Genomic DNA, 16,147 nt, shown 5'->3' with positions numbered 1-16,147 from the left:
TGTGTGTGTGTGTGTGTGTGTGTGTGTGTGTGTGTGTGTGTGTGTGTGTGATCCAACTGGTCTCTGGATGAATGTCTTGGCCCCCAGTGATACATCCAAAGCCCTTTAGCTAAGGCAGGGAAGAAGACAGGGATGCAGGGTAGCTGTAGAGATGGGGTGGAGGTGCAGGTCAGGGAGGAAGGATTGGCATTTCAATATCCTGAGAGGATTACTGGCCGTGCTTTGAGATGGCTGGTCCCCGCGGAGATACATAGGCCTTAGAGATGGATGCATAAAGGGAGGAGAGGAGAGGGGAATGAATATAGAAGTAGAGGGATAGAGAAGAGAGCGGTGTGGCATTGTGAGGAGAACGCCTGGATGTGGAGAAAAGGGAGCAGGGGTGAAGAGCAAAAGCGAGAAGACTTAAAAGAAGAAACAACGATCTGAAACCATATTTTTAAAGACGTACATATCAAAACTGCTTAATACATTTTTAAAGTTGTGTGTGGACAAGCGTTAGGGTGAGATGGTTTTGAGATAAAAGTTAGGAAGCATAAAGCATGAAAGATGACTTAAAGCAAGTAAAGTAGCACAGGGTGCATAGCAGAAGAATAAAATGTTTAAAACGGAAGGCCACACAAACTGAAAAAAGTGTGATGGAGACCTTGCAATACTTATGAAAGAAGTTCAAATTTGCTGCACAAAATATCCATAATATATGTATATAAGAAAAACTGATAAAATCATAATATGAGAAAGGGGAGCCCAACCAAATATTGCTTATGGGGGTGCAAGCCAAATATACAGGAGACATAACTTATTACAAAACGACTATTAAATATTAAAATGAAAAGTCACTTAAACTTTCAGATAAATGAAATAAAGTAATGTAATATTTTCCTTTAAAATTAAAGCAGGGTTGTAGAAGGAAATAGAAAAATGTTTTTAAATGAAGTACAAGAAGGTTACATGCAGTACTTGGGTAATGTACTTATTCACATTGCCTACTATGGCAGAAAGATAAAAAAACGAATGGAAGCTAATTGAGGGTGGGGTTGTCTCTGATTCTCTGAATCAAATGGGTACCTTAAAAAACTATGGTACACATGTTTGCGTTTGAAGACTTGAACTAAAGTTTAAGTCTGAATTAACTTGGGATCAGACTTTTCTTGCATTATAATGGGAGGGGGGGGTTGAATATTGTTTTTTTCCATTCACTCAGTGAACGAAAGAGACACTTCAAATACCAAGGTATGAAACATTGTTTCTTTGTCATTTAGTTTCCAATTGCCGTTTTTATTTTTTTCACTTTCACACTTCTCAGCCTTCTCCCCCCTTCAGCCCTTTGCATGAAGGCATTTGGATCCTTTCTGCCTCCTTAATTAGAAGTGATGGGAAGGTGAGGCTTCAGCAGGCACCAAATGAATAGAGTCATCAAGCTACTTTTCAGGACTATAGCCCAGCCACTTAAGACGCTTTGTCACCCTGTGATGGGAATTTTAATTGCCTACCTCTTGGCTTATAATTGGAGTCTATGAAGAGGCACTCTCAGTGTTCAGTGTGTGTACTCTGTATGTGGATTTACAGGCTGTTCCTTGTTGTTCAGGGAATTGTAGAGGAATGCGTATGAATGAAAGCAAAGCTCGGAGATAGCTGATGACACGAAGACACAGCGTATTCCTCATAATCATATTATCATGAAGCCTATCTTTGATGCACATCTTTTGTCGAAACCCCTGCCGGGAGAGGGTAGACAGGTGAAAACGCTTAAGGTTGCAAGCAGACTAGAGAGAAAAAGTTCAAACTTCCAAAATGCTTTTCATGTCTCACTTTCTCTAATACTCTGTGACGTCTTTATCGTGCCTCTGTGGAGAGCGTGGCGGCGTTTGTGTGTGCGCGCCGTCTGGGTTTCTTGTGGGGTTAGTCGCTGGAGGGGAGGGGAAGGCGGCTGCGTCCTGCTGTGCGAAATAGAGAGAGAGCAAGTTGTGTGGAGATGCAGCTGTCTTTCTGAATGACAGTACACTCCTCTCTGATACAGCGGTAGGTGGGTGACAGACAGTTCAGCTCATCAGACCAACATTGCACGCACACAGACACCTCTTTTCTCATTCGCCGTGCATCTTTTTATACAATTTCATGCATAAAATTCCAGTGGGAGGGGTTACAGTACAGTTTATCCAGCAGAGGTTTAACAATGCGCCAAATGCTTAGTATGTCAATCCATCTCTTAATTTTCAAGACACGGTTTTGTGTTTGTGTGAATGCTTGTTTGGAAGTTTTTTCATGAAGGGGGATAAACAGGATGAAAGAAGGGGAAAAACATCCACAGCCATGATCACTTGATCATAATTAAACTATTAACTTAATAAAAGACTACATTTCAAATGGAAGACTGTGGATGTATTTTTGCAGCTTTTGTCATACATCTTAAAAAGAGCTCATGTTTTACTCTTTATTATAGGTTATATTACTCTTTACATTATAGCTGCTGTCTGTCTCACAGTCCTCAAGTAATATCAGCTCTTAGTCAAGAGCTGCACTTAAGCACACTTTCAAAATATCTGTATTCATTTGTCGATGCAAGTTTGTGTCATCCTAGTTTTTTCTCCCCCGCTGTCCAGTTAAAACTGGCTCCCAGATGAACTACAATTGGAAAATGCTGCTTACAACAACCTTCTATAACAACCTGTAGTACATCATCTGTTATTTTTGCATTTAAGAAGATCCAAAAGATCCAAATATCATCACACTCCAAATCAGATCCTGTCATCAAAGAAGTTAGACTATGCTCGGATTGCTGTGTCATGCTAAAGGATGGAGGCTGTAAAGATGCAGCGTTTGTGTGTGTATACGCATTGCCCCTTTATTCAAGTCTGTCAAGGCAGATAGAGCTTTATTTACCTTCTTAGCCAACCTCCTGCAGCAGTCTTGGGTCAGCCACTCTATCTGTATGTTTGTGTTTTTGCGAGGGTTTGTGCGCGGCCTGTGTTTTTTATTTGGTGGAGGCTTCGGGCAGAGGCTGTCTGGCTTAACGGACGTGTCATGATCAGACCATGCCTTAGCCTTTAGGCTAAAGCATGCTGGGCCCGGAGAGTGTTCAGAATCAGTCAGTGTGCAGCTGTCAAAAGCAGTTTAAAGAAGTTGGCCCCAGCCTCTCTCCCCCGGTGAGGGCGTCTCATGCCAGATTTGTACGCTATGCAAAGGCAATGTAAACAGGTTAAGGGTGTTTTCTTTTCCAGATTTGATCACATGTATGTGCAGGAAAAAAAATTCACCACTTTATTGGTAGCCTATTTTCAGGGCATGGTGTTTTGGCACAGCTGGATTATGTTGATCGAGCCTTTTTGAATATGTCATACAGAAAAGCCTCTGTGTCTCGCTGGCTCTTCTGGTCTGTCTCTCACCCAACCACCTACTGACTGACACATTCAATCAGGCCAGCCCTAAGACTCTCTCCGGTGTTGCGCACACAAATGCTGGTCTCCTACACAGACACAAATTTAGACACAAATCCACACAGCTATCCACCAAGGTGTGTGGATTTGTGTCCTTGCAACGTATAATTTAGTAGCTGAGATGAAAATGTGCTTCATCCAGGTGCCTTCCCTGCACCATTCCTCCCACTCACAGCCAGGTTTGTGTGTCTGTGTGTGTGCGTTACACCTAGACAAGACTCATTCCCTCCAAACACCTCTGCTCCTCTTTTCTTCCTGTACTGATATGAATAAAAAACACTGCAGATAATAGCTGTGTCTGACTGCATCTCCTCACCCTGCTCTGAAGCAGGGTCTTACTATTAATCTTCATCTTTCCTTTTCTCCTGTTCCACACTTGCTCTTCTTCACTCTTATGATGCACTGGGCAGAATAATTGTGTTTGCAATTTGGGATTAGGTGTCCAAGTGGCAAATAAAACAAATTAGGCAGTGATTGGTGAGCCAGGAGACAAGTTGCAGGAGACCAGACATGTAAACATGTTTATTTTTCCTGTAAAGTTGGGCTTTTTAACATACTGGTCTACAGGGACTGATTTGCTTTTGAAGCCAAGCTCAAAAGGCCATTTAAGAAACAGGAGCTTTTGGCACTTATGTGTTGGCTCCATTTTTCCATCCCAGAGAGTGGCGCTTGCTTCCCAGTCCTCTGCTGTCAGGCTCATTGTTGCACTATCCCTTTAACTCCAGGCAGAAGTAAGTGGTGCTATGCCCAGAGGGATCATCACTGTTGCATCCTCTTGACCCTTTTACCAAGCGCATGCGTGACAGATACGGCTCTCTCAATCACTCCTGTCTACAACTTTTACACATTTTCTACCATTGTGCATATCTTTTCATTATAGATTCGCAATGCAATCATTCACTGTCTTTAATATGCGTTGACACATGGGGTAGCACAAGTTAGTGAGAAGTAGAACAATCAAATCACCTTCTGAAAATGGATGCCATCTCAGCGGAGGCACAAACCTGGAGGGAACAACAGATTCCCCTAAGAACAAAGACGGAGACATGGCTGTGTTGGGGAAAAGGAGATAAGGAGATGGAGAGACTGCAAGAGAGAATTCCCAGGGAGAGGATCCACAGATGTGAGGAAGAAGTAAAAAGTAAGAATGACTCCGAGATGTTCGGCCCTGTTTGTGCTGTCCCCCCTGGGGAGAGAAGCTCCTCCGCCTGTCTCCTTTGATAACAAAAAGGAGATGCCAGTTGCACCTCAGCTGCCTCCGTACACCTGGATGCAAGAGCCTACAGCAGTGGGTGCCATTTCTTGCCAAAGTCTATTCACACATCTACTTGCCACAGAGAGGACAGAGCTGCCATGTAACCTCCAGAGTCTCTGCAATGAAAGCAGTGGCTCTTGAGTGGATCTGAAGATGAACTTATGAGAACCTGGGTTTTTGTTAAAGTCTTTTCAGTTCTTTAACCCCACACAATTCTAAAAGTAAGTTATCGCTTCCTGCACTTCTGTATTTAACTCATCTAAGGAGCAAAATGCTGAAAGATCATTTGATACAACGTATTAAGTCCATCCTAATAAAAAAGATTTACTTGTGAGAATCATTTAACTGTACATACAATGTAAAACACATCCTCCTAGGACCTGCCGTCCACATATGTGGACATCACATTTTGGGTTGTCTAGACTAAAATACTCAATTTTGCTCTACAAGGGCCTGATATCCACTTACAAGGACGTTATGCTGCCACTGTTCTATCGAAATTTTATATGAATGTTCTCATATTTGAATCTCATTTTTATCAGAAACAAAAATCAGGTAAAAAATAGCAAAGAGAAATTAAGAATTCATGCAGCGGAAGAGTTCGGGTATTAGGAGATTAACTGCTCTGCTGGTATTTGGCAAATCAGAGACCAAACCAAGAAACAAATCTAAGATACCATGTCCTGTTCCTGTTTATAGTAGTGTAAACATTCAGTATTTTAAATTCAACAGTTTTTGAATTTAAATAATGATACCAGGGTCAGAACCTCCACTTTACATATATTGATTTAAGAGTTTAGTTTCAGCGCCAACATATTTAACATACATGGACTAACAACTGGAGTCTCTGGTGATCCCAAGATCGATTGACCTTAAGAAGCAATCATAAATAAATAAATATTTGCAAACTACATTTCTTTTAAAATCACCATTAGTTATTTCATTAGTCATCTAAAGAAAAACACACATTATTTAAAAAAAAAATTACAATTACTCTAAATATTTTGTAAAATATAAATCGGTTGTGTTCTTGCCAATTGTATGTGATCCACAAGCACAATCCATATGATTACTTGTCAGCTTATTTGCTGTTCTTTGACTCTGTTATCACTTAGTTTTCACTTATTTCAAATAAACATTTGTGGTATTTAGAAGATTAAACCAATCAGAGTCCCTTTGAATTAAATACACAGCCTCCTAGGATGTGTCCAAAACATCTCACCTTGAACGCATCCTAGTCACATGCCCAAACCACCTCAGTCGGTTTCTTTTGATGTGGAGTAGTAGTACTTCTACTCTCAGCCCCTCCCAAATGGCTGAGCTTCTCATTCTGTCTTGAAGGCTGAGCCCAGATGCCCTTGAGGGGAATCTAATTTCTGCCACTTGTATCTGCAATCTCATTTCTTTGGTCACTACTCACAGCTCATAACCATAGGTGAGGGTAGGAATGTAGATCAACCTTGTAAACTGACAGCTTCACTTTCACGCCCAGCTCTTTCCTCACAACAGTAGACTGGTACAGCATCCCTGTTATGGTACGTGCTGCACCAATCTGTCTGTCAGTCTCCCGCTCCCCTCTCCTGCTTCCACTTGGGGCAGCAATTCGTTCTTGACCCTGAGTGGATACTCCGTCCTTTTCTAGCTGAGAACGATGGCCTCTGATTTGGAGATGCTAGTTCTCATCCCAACTGCTTCATACACCACCAAACCTGACACTCTCCATTCTCTACCCTAAAGCCATGGACTGCATGACAGATATGTGTCCATAATATTTATACGTAGAATTCTGTCACGCACGCTTGCATGTGGCAGGAAGAGCAAATAGTTGCTACCTTCCAGTCTGAATGTTAGTCAAACCAACATCAACAGGTGGAGTTTTCTAGATTCCCCAAGAAGATCACTGCTGCTCACACTGGGGCATGTAGTGTGGCTGTATCAGCTCTCCTTTCCATGTGTTGCATGTCCAGGACATTCACAAGCTCATGATGATCCAGCAACTTTCTAAGAACTTCCAGTATTTAAAGTTCCCTGCTGAGAGTCTTTCTAGTTTAAAATGACTAACAAAGTTGTATTAATTGTAGCCTGGTTACTATTTTGTCACAAAATATACCTATTATACTTGTACATGCATCACTTTTATAAAATTCACAGTGTCCCTTTTAGAGTCTACAGACCTATACTTGTGTTAGTGATTGGTATATGTACTGCGAGGCATTCATACAGGACCTTATCAGAAGCCATTTATCTTTGTGATGGGCACCTATGAGCATGTCTGCCGTGCGATTTCTGCTGCAAGATCAGGGACTGGAAATGTCTGGCGTGCACTTCTATTGCATAGCCATCACCTCTTCTATATTGCTTTTGAAAATCATCATGCAGTTGTATATGTTTTTATGTGAGTGTAGTTGTGTAAATGTGTGTCAAAAACACATTTCAAAGAGAAGTCTGCACCGATTCTTGCTTTTAAAACACAAAGCCAAATGCAGTCACGATTCCCTCCCATATGCTCGTGTGTGTGCTGAGTGTGTGTTGAAGTGGAGAATGGACAGTATTTTCACATCTACTTGCCTTCATAAATGACTAAATCTTCTAAGCCTGTCAGTAGACACTGAAAAGAAAATCTTCTGAGGCTATAGTTTACTATATTGAGTACACAAAATGCTATCTTGTGCATAATAAATGTGCGCACACATTTTGATTCATTCGTTTTTCACGTTTTGATTAATTTATGCTCTTGTTCTGATTAATTTGTTCCCCCTTTTAATTAATTAGAGCTCATGTTTTGTTTAATCCTTGCAAATGATAAATGCACAGAGAACCAGCACAACCAGCTTTTTGCCCAGGAGCCAGGTTGCAAGCCTCAGGGAGCAAGGATGAAAGTCCTCTGAAAATATGATGTGACGCTATGTTGGATTTGTCATGTTTTATATTTTTGGAGTCATGCTAAAATCAGCAGTAAAGTGTGTTACTCATTCCTCTACATGATGCTGAAAGGCAAAAAGCAGCAATTAGTTTTTTCTTATTTCATATTATTACTCAGTGCTTAGTTTATAAATCAGGATGTCCTGGAACACACTGCTTTTCTTCTCAGTGGGTCAGTTGAGAGAAAAAGTCACTGAACTATTCAGGCCATCTAGATCAAGCACACCGGTAGTGCAGTACCATTTTTCTTTTTTTCACCTTTTCCAAAAAAGCTGGGGCTCTTTTTTTCCCTAATCTGATGAACCCATATTTTATTTACAACAGAAAACACGTCAGATGTTTCAACTGAGAAAATGTACCATTCTAAGAAAAATGTTTTCCGTTGGTGAAAGTCTAGACTAGTTTGTGGGAGCATATGTTGCTCTAAAACTTGTACACACCTTTCAGCACCGTCAGCACCTTTCCAGACATCCAAGCGGCCAGTGACACAGATACTAACAAATCCCATACTATCAAAGATGCAGGCTTTTGAACTGTGTGCCGATACCAAGCTGAATGTTATTCTTTAGTCCAGAAGATGCACAAATTTCAATTTAATTCACCACAGAACACTTTTGCCTCAGCATATTGTCAATGAGCTTTGGTCCAGAGTAGAAGGTGGTGTGTCTGGATCATATGTACATGTGGTGCCTTCTTTGCATGATTCAACCTGCATTTGTGTGATAGCAGGGTGAACTGTGTTCACAGACAATTATTTCTTGTTCCTGAGCCTCTGAACAGATTCATGTCCGTTTTTAATACATACTATGTACTGAAGATGCTTACATTTCAAAGATCTTGACAATTCTACATTATTCTGAAATTATTCCACAACTTGTAGACACAGTTTGTTGCAAATTAGTGAATCTCTTCCCATCTTAACTTCTGAGAAACTCTGCCTTTCGCTTGTTACTGACCTGTTGCCAATTAACACATTTAATTGCAAAATTCGACTCCAGCTCTTTCTGTTTAGTACCACTGAATTTTTGAAGCCCACATCCCAACTTTTTTTGAGCCGTCTTGCTGCCATCAAAAATACTAAACAAGCAAAAATGTCTTGGTTTAAACCTTTGATATGTTTTCAGTCTTCTAATGTGAATATAATATGGGTTTGTGAGATTTCCAAACTCAGTACATTCTGTTTTACATTTTAGAGCGTCCTAACTTTTTTTGTATTTATGGTTGTTGTAAAAATATAACCTCAAAATGTGTAAATCTGCTGAAAGTAGAGATGAACCCTACTCTGTTCTCAAAGAAACATTTGGTAGATAGCGGGGCAGAAAAAAAGTAATAGTACAGTCTGCACAACCAATGTGCTAAAGCACTTCAAATACGGGCGAATTTGATGCTAGTTTGTCTGGCGAACAAGTTACAGCGCTTCTTTGCTGAGGTGGAAGCATCACTTTAACCTTTGTATTACTTTTGCATTGTAGTGCACACTTGTTTATTGTGTGTCAGATTGAGCTGTGATGTGATCCACGGTTTGGAGGAAGGGAATAGTCTTATGCATAATTCAGCATAGAAGGAAGGAAAGAATAGCAAACAATAGCCTCCAGAGCAGGCTGACACTGTGTTCTTGCTTTAGTATGTTAAGCTACCTTTCTTCTTGTATTTGAGTGTCAGAGGCTTTGAGAAAGTAGGGACTGTCTGTTCAAGCATTCACTCAAAATAGTTGAGCTCTAATAAGATTAGGATTACGTATTTTAGATTCCTATAAATTTTCCATCTATTTAGGGTGCATGTTTTTAACAGAGGAAATAAATCATAGAGAAAATAGGTGTGAGCCATCTGTATCAAAAATGAAGTAATAGTGTTCACTAGCTCAGCAGTTTTTTAAACACATAAACATAAAAGGTAATTATTTTCTGTAATTTAAACACATTAAGCTTAATGATTTTTTTTAATGGTAAAAATGTAATTTTGACCTAAATACCTTTTCAAGTGTTACTAACAGTTTTCGCTTTCTTCTTTCCTCCCAATACCTTTACTATTTCCATTTTTGTTTGTCTAGTCCTTTCATTTATCGTGGAGGTAATCCCTTTATTTTCTCCTAACTATACCATCTACATCCTTTATTCTATTTCCCACTTAATTAATGCCCATGCATATTCATTAATCACCGCAAATAATTTCTTTTGCTTATGTCTATTTACATTCGTGTGTCGTGTTCATTAACATCATAACAACTTTTAGAGCGCCTATGGCTTCCACGACTACTCTCCCCCTACTGTGTATGCATCTGTACAATGTACCGTGTTCACATTATGCAGGAATATCCTTCAGAATACCTTGAGGACTCAAAGTAATGATGATATTTTCAAAAGATCTCTAACTGCTCTTAATATGTATGTCTATTTTTAAAACCTTTGCTCACTCTTAATACTTATTAGAATAAACTGATTACACATATGGCAGCAAGTGAAGACATGGTCAAGGTGACCTGCTGAAGTTGAGCATCAGAATGAAGGTGATTTAAGGGACTGTTGTTGCAGGACTGAGCATTTTAGAAAATGCTGATCTGCTGGGTTTTTTCCATAAAACCATCTCTAGAGTTTATGGAGAGTAGCCCGAAAAAGAGAAAATATCCAATAAGCGCCCATTATCTGGGTGAAAATGCCTTGTTGATGTCAGAGGTCGGAGGAGAATGACCAGGGTTCTTTACATTACATCCAGGATATAGAGAAGAGTATCTTTAAACCAATGTCTGAACACATCAAACCTTAAAGCAGCAGCAGAAGAGAGAAGAACAAGAAGAAGCTGAGGCTAGGCCAGGAGAAAACACCATGTCACAAAGATCAAATCATTTCCAGCTTGTTTCCCGAAAATGACAATGAGTTCCCGATACTTAAATAGCCTCCACAGTCATCAAATTTCCAGTAGAGCTTTCTGGGATGTGTTGGAAAAGGAGAGTCGGCTGACAAATTTGCATCAAATCTATGTGATGCTGTCGTGTCACCAGAGACCAAAATCTCTGAAGAGTGTTTTCAGCATTTTGTTTAATCCAAACTATGGTTTGAAGAATTAAGGCAGTACTCAAGGCAAAAGATCCTCCTATCAGGTTCTAGCAAGGTTTAACTAATACAGTGTTCGGTGAGTATTAATATCTTGGTGATACTACTATTACTGCTACTGCCTGTCACACCTCCCAGGGTATGGGCCGCCAAAGGTAGATCTCCAGAGATTTCTGTCCTGGGCAGTTCTTAGGTGGGTCCAGGTGTAGCCCATCATTTTTGCTTCTGCCTCGAGGTGTCCTCTCCAGGACTTTCTTGGGTGGCCTCTCTTTCGCTTGCCTTGGGGGATCCACCTGAGAGCTCGCCTGGTGATGTTGGTTGGCGATGTGCGTAAGGCGTGCCCTACCCAGCACCATCTTCTCTTCCTGATTTCTTCCTCTACTGGGAGTTGACAAGTTCTTTCCCATAGTTTGATGTTACTGATTGTGTCTGCCCAGCGAATGTGGAGAATCCTTCTGAGACGGCTGTTGAGGAATGTCTGGATTTATTTGGTGTGTTGGTGATAACTAGTGTTAATATCACTGAATCCAAGTAAATGATTCTTTTGTATTAAAAAGAAAAAAAATCAATTTTTGAATCCTTTTTTCACACTAATAGTCTCCATATGGCCCGGATTTCCCTCTTTCAGCTTGATTGGGCAAAAATAAAACGCATCTGTGATTGCAGTGGCCATTGGCAAACTTGACATCAGCCTATACACACATATGGATATACATCCTTACTTCCAACATGAAACAAAAAGTCACATAGTTATCACGAAGAATGCATTATACCTGTGTTTGCAGCGACATAAAAAATGACAGATGGAGGTGGACACTGAGAGAGAGCAATGCTGACAGATTGCCTTTGATCTGCTGCCTAAAATGACTATTATCCTGCTGTTTGAGAGGAGGTCGTGCATGTGTATATGTGTGCAGTATTTCATGTGTTCACGTGTGAGTGACAGACAGAAAATATTCATTAGTGTAGCCTTTTTCGAGGAGCAATGAGACAAACTGATGGCTAAAGGTCAAGGAGGAGATAAGGAAGAAATGGACCTGGAAAGAACTGAATCGGTAACTATTGTCGGAATGAATTAAAGTTTAAAAAAAAGAGCAAGCACTACAAAAGGGAAGTAAAATAAACCACAGAAAATATGGAACTTAATTGGATATTTTTGGATGCTATTAAAGGTATTGATGTGCATTTAAGTAAATGAAATCTAGAAATCCCCCTCGTAAACTTCTCTGCCACTTCCTTCACCCTGTCGCCCAGCCTTAATGGCGCCACTCCTTCCTAACATAAAGGCCTTTTAAGCTAAATACACCGCATAATTTTTCTTAGTATTTTTGACTGGCAACCCTTTTTGCAACTTCATTACACATGGTATAATTAGCCGTATAATTAGCACTTAAGCAAGAGTGGGTGGTGTTTGCTGATTATCATACTATGCGCAGCCTGTCATTTGTTGACACAGAATCAAAGAACTAGTTTTTCATCAGTAATGAGAGTGTTTGCTTTGTGAGCAACTGTCATTATGCACTGCATCTAAATTTGGATGAGCTTTGAACAGAATCATTCCTCATGTATTGCACTGGCGTGATCAATAAGAGCCAAATTATGTGTCAGGCTAAATTCCAGTGCAGTTTTCTGGATTCAGTCTGAAAACACTGAAGTGAGGTCAGTTTAATTAAGAGACCTGGAGAAGAAATAGAAAGTTAAGATTAAGAGTGCCTCTGTCTGTTTGTCTTGTGTCAATAAAGACTTGTCACTCAGCCCATATTGGTATTGATATATTGTCAATCCCGATGTACAGGATCTGGGAGCTGTTCACACACACACACACACACACGGAAAGAGGCAGACAGCCTTTGTCTACTCATGGGCAGCTACCTGCTTCGACATGTTTTAGCTTCAGTATTTAATCTCTTACCTCTCATACTTTATACCTGACTTTCCTATGAGCCCTCTCATGCAGACATTTTCCCTCTCTTCCTTTTGATCTGGAAATCCTGTCAGGTGTACTATATATAAGTGCCTGCTTCTTCTCTCTAAGAGAGTTGATGGTACTCCTTCTTTAACCTTTGCTCATTGAGTCAAGGTAGACATCATAGTTGTAGCCACTGTATTTTCACCATACCTAAACTCAGCTTTCTCCTCTTTTTTTCTCGCCTCCTTTCCCTCTGTAGCACCATCTCTTATCAGCGAACTGCGAGCAGAGAAGATCGAACAGAAGAGCATAACCTTGGTGTGGAGAGAGCCCTCTCATCCCAACAGCAGCCGGACTGGATATGAAGTCAAATACTATGAAAAGGTATATGTGCTGTTACTTCATCATAAATATCAGCTGAATTCAGTCTTATTTGTAGAGGAGGGGGGAAAAAAACACAAGTTTTACTGAAGAAAGTGGAAAAACTCCAGCAGAATCATGCTCTGGGAGGTTGGCCATCTACTTTCACCATGTGGGATGAAGGAAAAGCAAACATGAAAGACGTGCACAGAGACACGGCAAGCAATATAATAATAAATGCCCCGCAGGTTTGTTGGGACAGTAACTGCAGATCAGGAACATGCAGCTCCAGAGCCTGAGACAGATAAGATTACTATTAGATATGCACAGATCGGTGCAAAGAGAGAGAGGAAAGACTTAAAGGTACCAACTATAGTGGAAAGAACTCACAAAATGAATGACATGCATCATATGGAGTCCCTCAGAAGTCAAATTTTCTAAACCCACTCCTCACTGCAGTAAAGCTGCGGTAAACTTTAATTTCTCTCGTGTTTGCTTGATATAAATAGCATTCAGCAACTCACTGGAGGAAAAGTTCAGCACTCTGGAGGTTCTTTCTTTGCCATTAGAATGAAGTGAGATATGTTCGTGGCTGATATTAAAGATCAAATTTACTTCTATAACAGGTTTATCAATATTAATAGCAAGAACAAGCAGTACAGAACCTGCTGTACAGAACAGAGTGCAGATAAACAGGGAGGCCGTGCCACTATAACAGACGTGTACCACACAGCTCTAACAGGCTTATGTTTCATGTTCATGTCTTATATTTTTTTATTAGTTTTTATTATTATTTCATGTTTGACTTTTTGTTTTTTTTAAACTAGTTTAGTTTCAGTTTTCAGAGATTTTCTTGTTTCAGCTGTTTGAGCTGGAGGTATATATGAAAAATCAGTACAGGTATTACAATAATAATCACCTCCATCAATGCCTCGTCAGGCAAGTTGTAATAAAATTTACACCAAACCAACAAATATCAAAACTCTATATTTTTGTTTTGTTTTAGGATTTTTCCAAGTTCTGAAATCATTTCACTTGTGCTTTTTTTAATCTAGATTTTATTTGTATTTTCATTACTCATTTTCTTTTTCACATGTACTATAATAGTACCATTGTATTGATGAAAGGACATTAAAGAGCTACTCTGAGAGGTCAAAATTATTCCCACAAAAGCCGAGATTGCTACATTTTAACACTCCCTACAGAATCACAGAAGGCCATATGTTCAAATGCAACCATTCATTTTTTCCAGAATTTTTTCAGAGTCATTCATAGCCCAGTTAATGTATAAATTAATATCTTTATTAAATTTTTTTTTCTTTCATGAACACCCGCTGTAATTTCATCTGCCGTGTCATGCTCATTTGCATAGCATAGCAGATTGCGACTAGTCTTTACAGTAAATCTGTCGTGGACATAAAATGACAGCTGTCACACTCACACTTGTCTATTTTCACACACTGTGTTTTCTGGCAATGCCAGGTCTTTGTGTTTGGCTGTGGCAAGCTCTCACCAGTTTTCACATTTTCTTCTCTTCCCTATGCTTCATCATATTTATTAAAGCTCCGCTCCTTGCTGCTCTACTCCCAGATCTTTATATGAAAAAAAGAGAGACGGGAACAAATCTAGAAGAGAGGTGGGTGGGGAAAGATGCGGGGTAAAGAAGAGGTAACAAGAGGAATATAGTGGTGTACTTTGAAGGGATAAAAAGCTTTTGTGGTAACAGATAGAAAGAGAGGGGTGAAGAGGGTATTTGAGACAGAGGAAGATGGGGAAATGACTTGTTGGAAATATGCTTGTAAGACAGCGATAGAAAGAAATGAAAAAGCGCTTAGTGGGACTGCGTGTAGGAGAAGAAAAGCAGAATGTGGGAAACAGATGAGTAAAGAGAATTTAAGTGATAGAAGGAGTATAACTGACAGTAAGACAGGAAAATTGTTAAACAGCCATGAAATGAAAAGGTAATGCAGAAACCCGATTAAAGTTTAAGAAAGAAAAGCTTTGTTTAGTCAGCATGTTGCCTCTTTCTTTCTTTGTCTCTTTTACCACAGTGCACAGTCATCGTCTGAGCCCACATGGTGTTTACTGATATTTTAAAATCACTTGTTTAATTTAATGATTTGTTAAACATTTTAAAAATTGAACTATTTAAACTTGTAATTTGAATAATAATTAGAAAACATTATTGATAATAAGAACGATTAACACTGTTAATGACTAATGATGATTAATTCGGTGTATTCATTACTTGACTTTGGAAAGTGTCAGCTCAGAGTGCTGTTGTTGTTGCGCGCTTCAGATCTACATAGACTCCCAAAATTTTCCTCTTCAGTTCTCTCCTGTCAGCTCTTGTCACATAGCTTAGCTCACTCTGCAGGGTACGCTCATTATGCAGCAGCAACCGTTCTGTTTCTCAGTTAATCTCTTTTTATTTCAGTGTGTGTGTGTGTGTGTGTCATTCATCTGACTTTTCTGCTGTCTTTATTTCCTCCTCTGTGTTCACAAATGAACAAAACATAGACATGTAGCAGCTCTCTATGTGGGCACGGTGGCTGCTTTATTCACATCATAATGCCACAATAATACCATAACATACGGATGCTTTGGGGGATTTTTTTTTTCCCCCATCACGCTCAGATAAGCTTTGTAGCATGCTAACATTTGCTACTGAGCTAGGCTAAAGCTCATGATGATGTGATATGTTTTATTGCTATTTTTTTTCAATAAGCTCCATATAAAAATCTGACCTGCCGACCAAGATTAAGCTTAATAAGAAGCTTTTGGGAAGTCTAAGGAGCTTGGAAAGAAAAGCATCTGGACTTCTTTAAGTTGCTTGAAGACGTTTCACCTCTCATCCAAGAAGCTTCTTCAGTTCTAAGGTCAAATCATGGAGAGGCCCAGATTTAAGCCCCATAGGAGTGTCCCCCAAAGAGGCACAATGGACCTCCTATGGAACTGAACTGAAGAAGCTTCTCGGATGAGAGGTGAAACGTCTTCAAGCAACTTAAAGAAATCCAAGCTCCTTAGACTACAATGACCTTCACACACACACTTTTGGGGAAAATTCAATTTTTCATAAAAACCATCAGATCAACTTCATGCAGATGCTGCACAAAGTCAAGGAGTCGCCAAAAGCTTTAAAATTCATTGTTTGGGAACCAGAATCCGTGTCAATCATGGCAGACTTCTTATACTTGCTGTTTTAAATGGAGATGTT

General features: G+C 39.8%; 1 protein-coding gene across 1 annotated transcript in view; it reads left to right on the top strand.

Annotated features, from left to right (window-relative positions):
- The window catches only part of LOC102207684 (ephrin type-A receptor 7), a 56,303-nt gene that overhangs the window by 13,329 nt on the left and 26,827 nt on the right, over positions 1-16,147 (top strand). The window contains exon 4 of the mRNA XM_005754726.1: positions 12,830-12,954. Coding sequence (XP_005754783.1) covers positions 12,830-12,954 — 125 coding nt within the window. The remainder of the gene's footprint in view (positions 1-12,829; positions 12,955-16,147) is intronic.

The sequence above is a fragment of the Pundamilia nyererei genome, unplaced genomic scaffold, assembly GCF_000239375.1.
Source record: "Pundamilia nyererei isolate P.nyererei 1_Seehausen unplaced genomic scaffold, PunNye1.0 scaffold00631, whole genome shotgun sequence".
Lineage (NCBI taxonomy): Eukaryota > Metazoa > Chordata > Actinopteri > Cichliformes > Cichlidae > Pundamilia > Pundamilia nyererei.
This window is presented reverse-complemented; position numbering and strand designations above follow the sequence as displayed.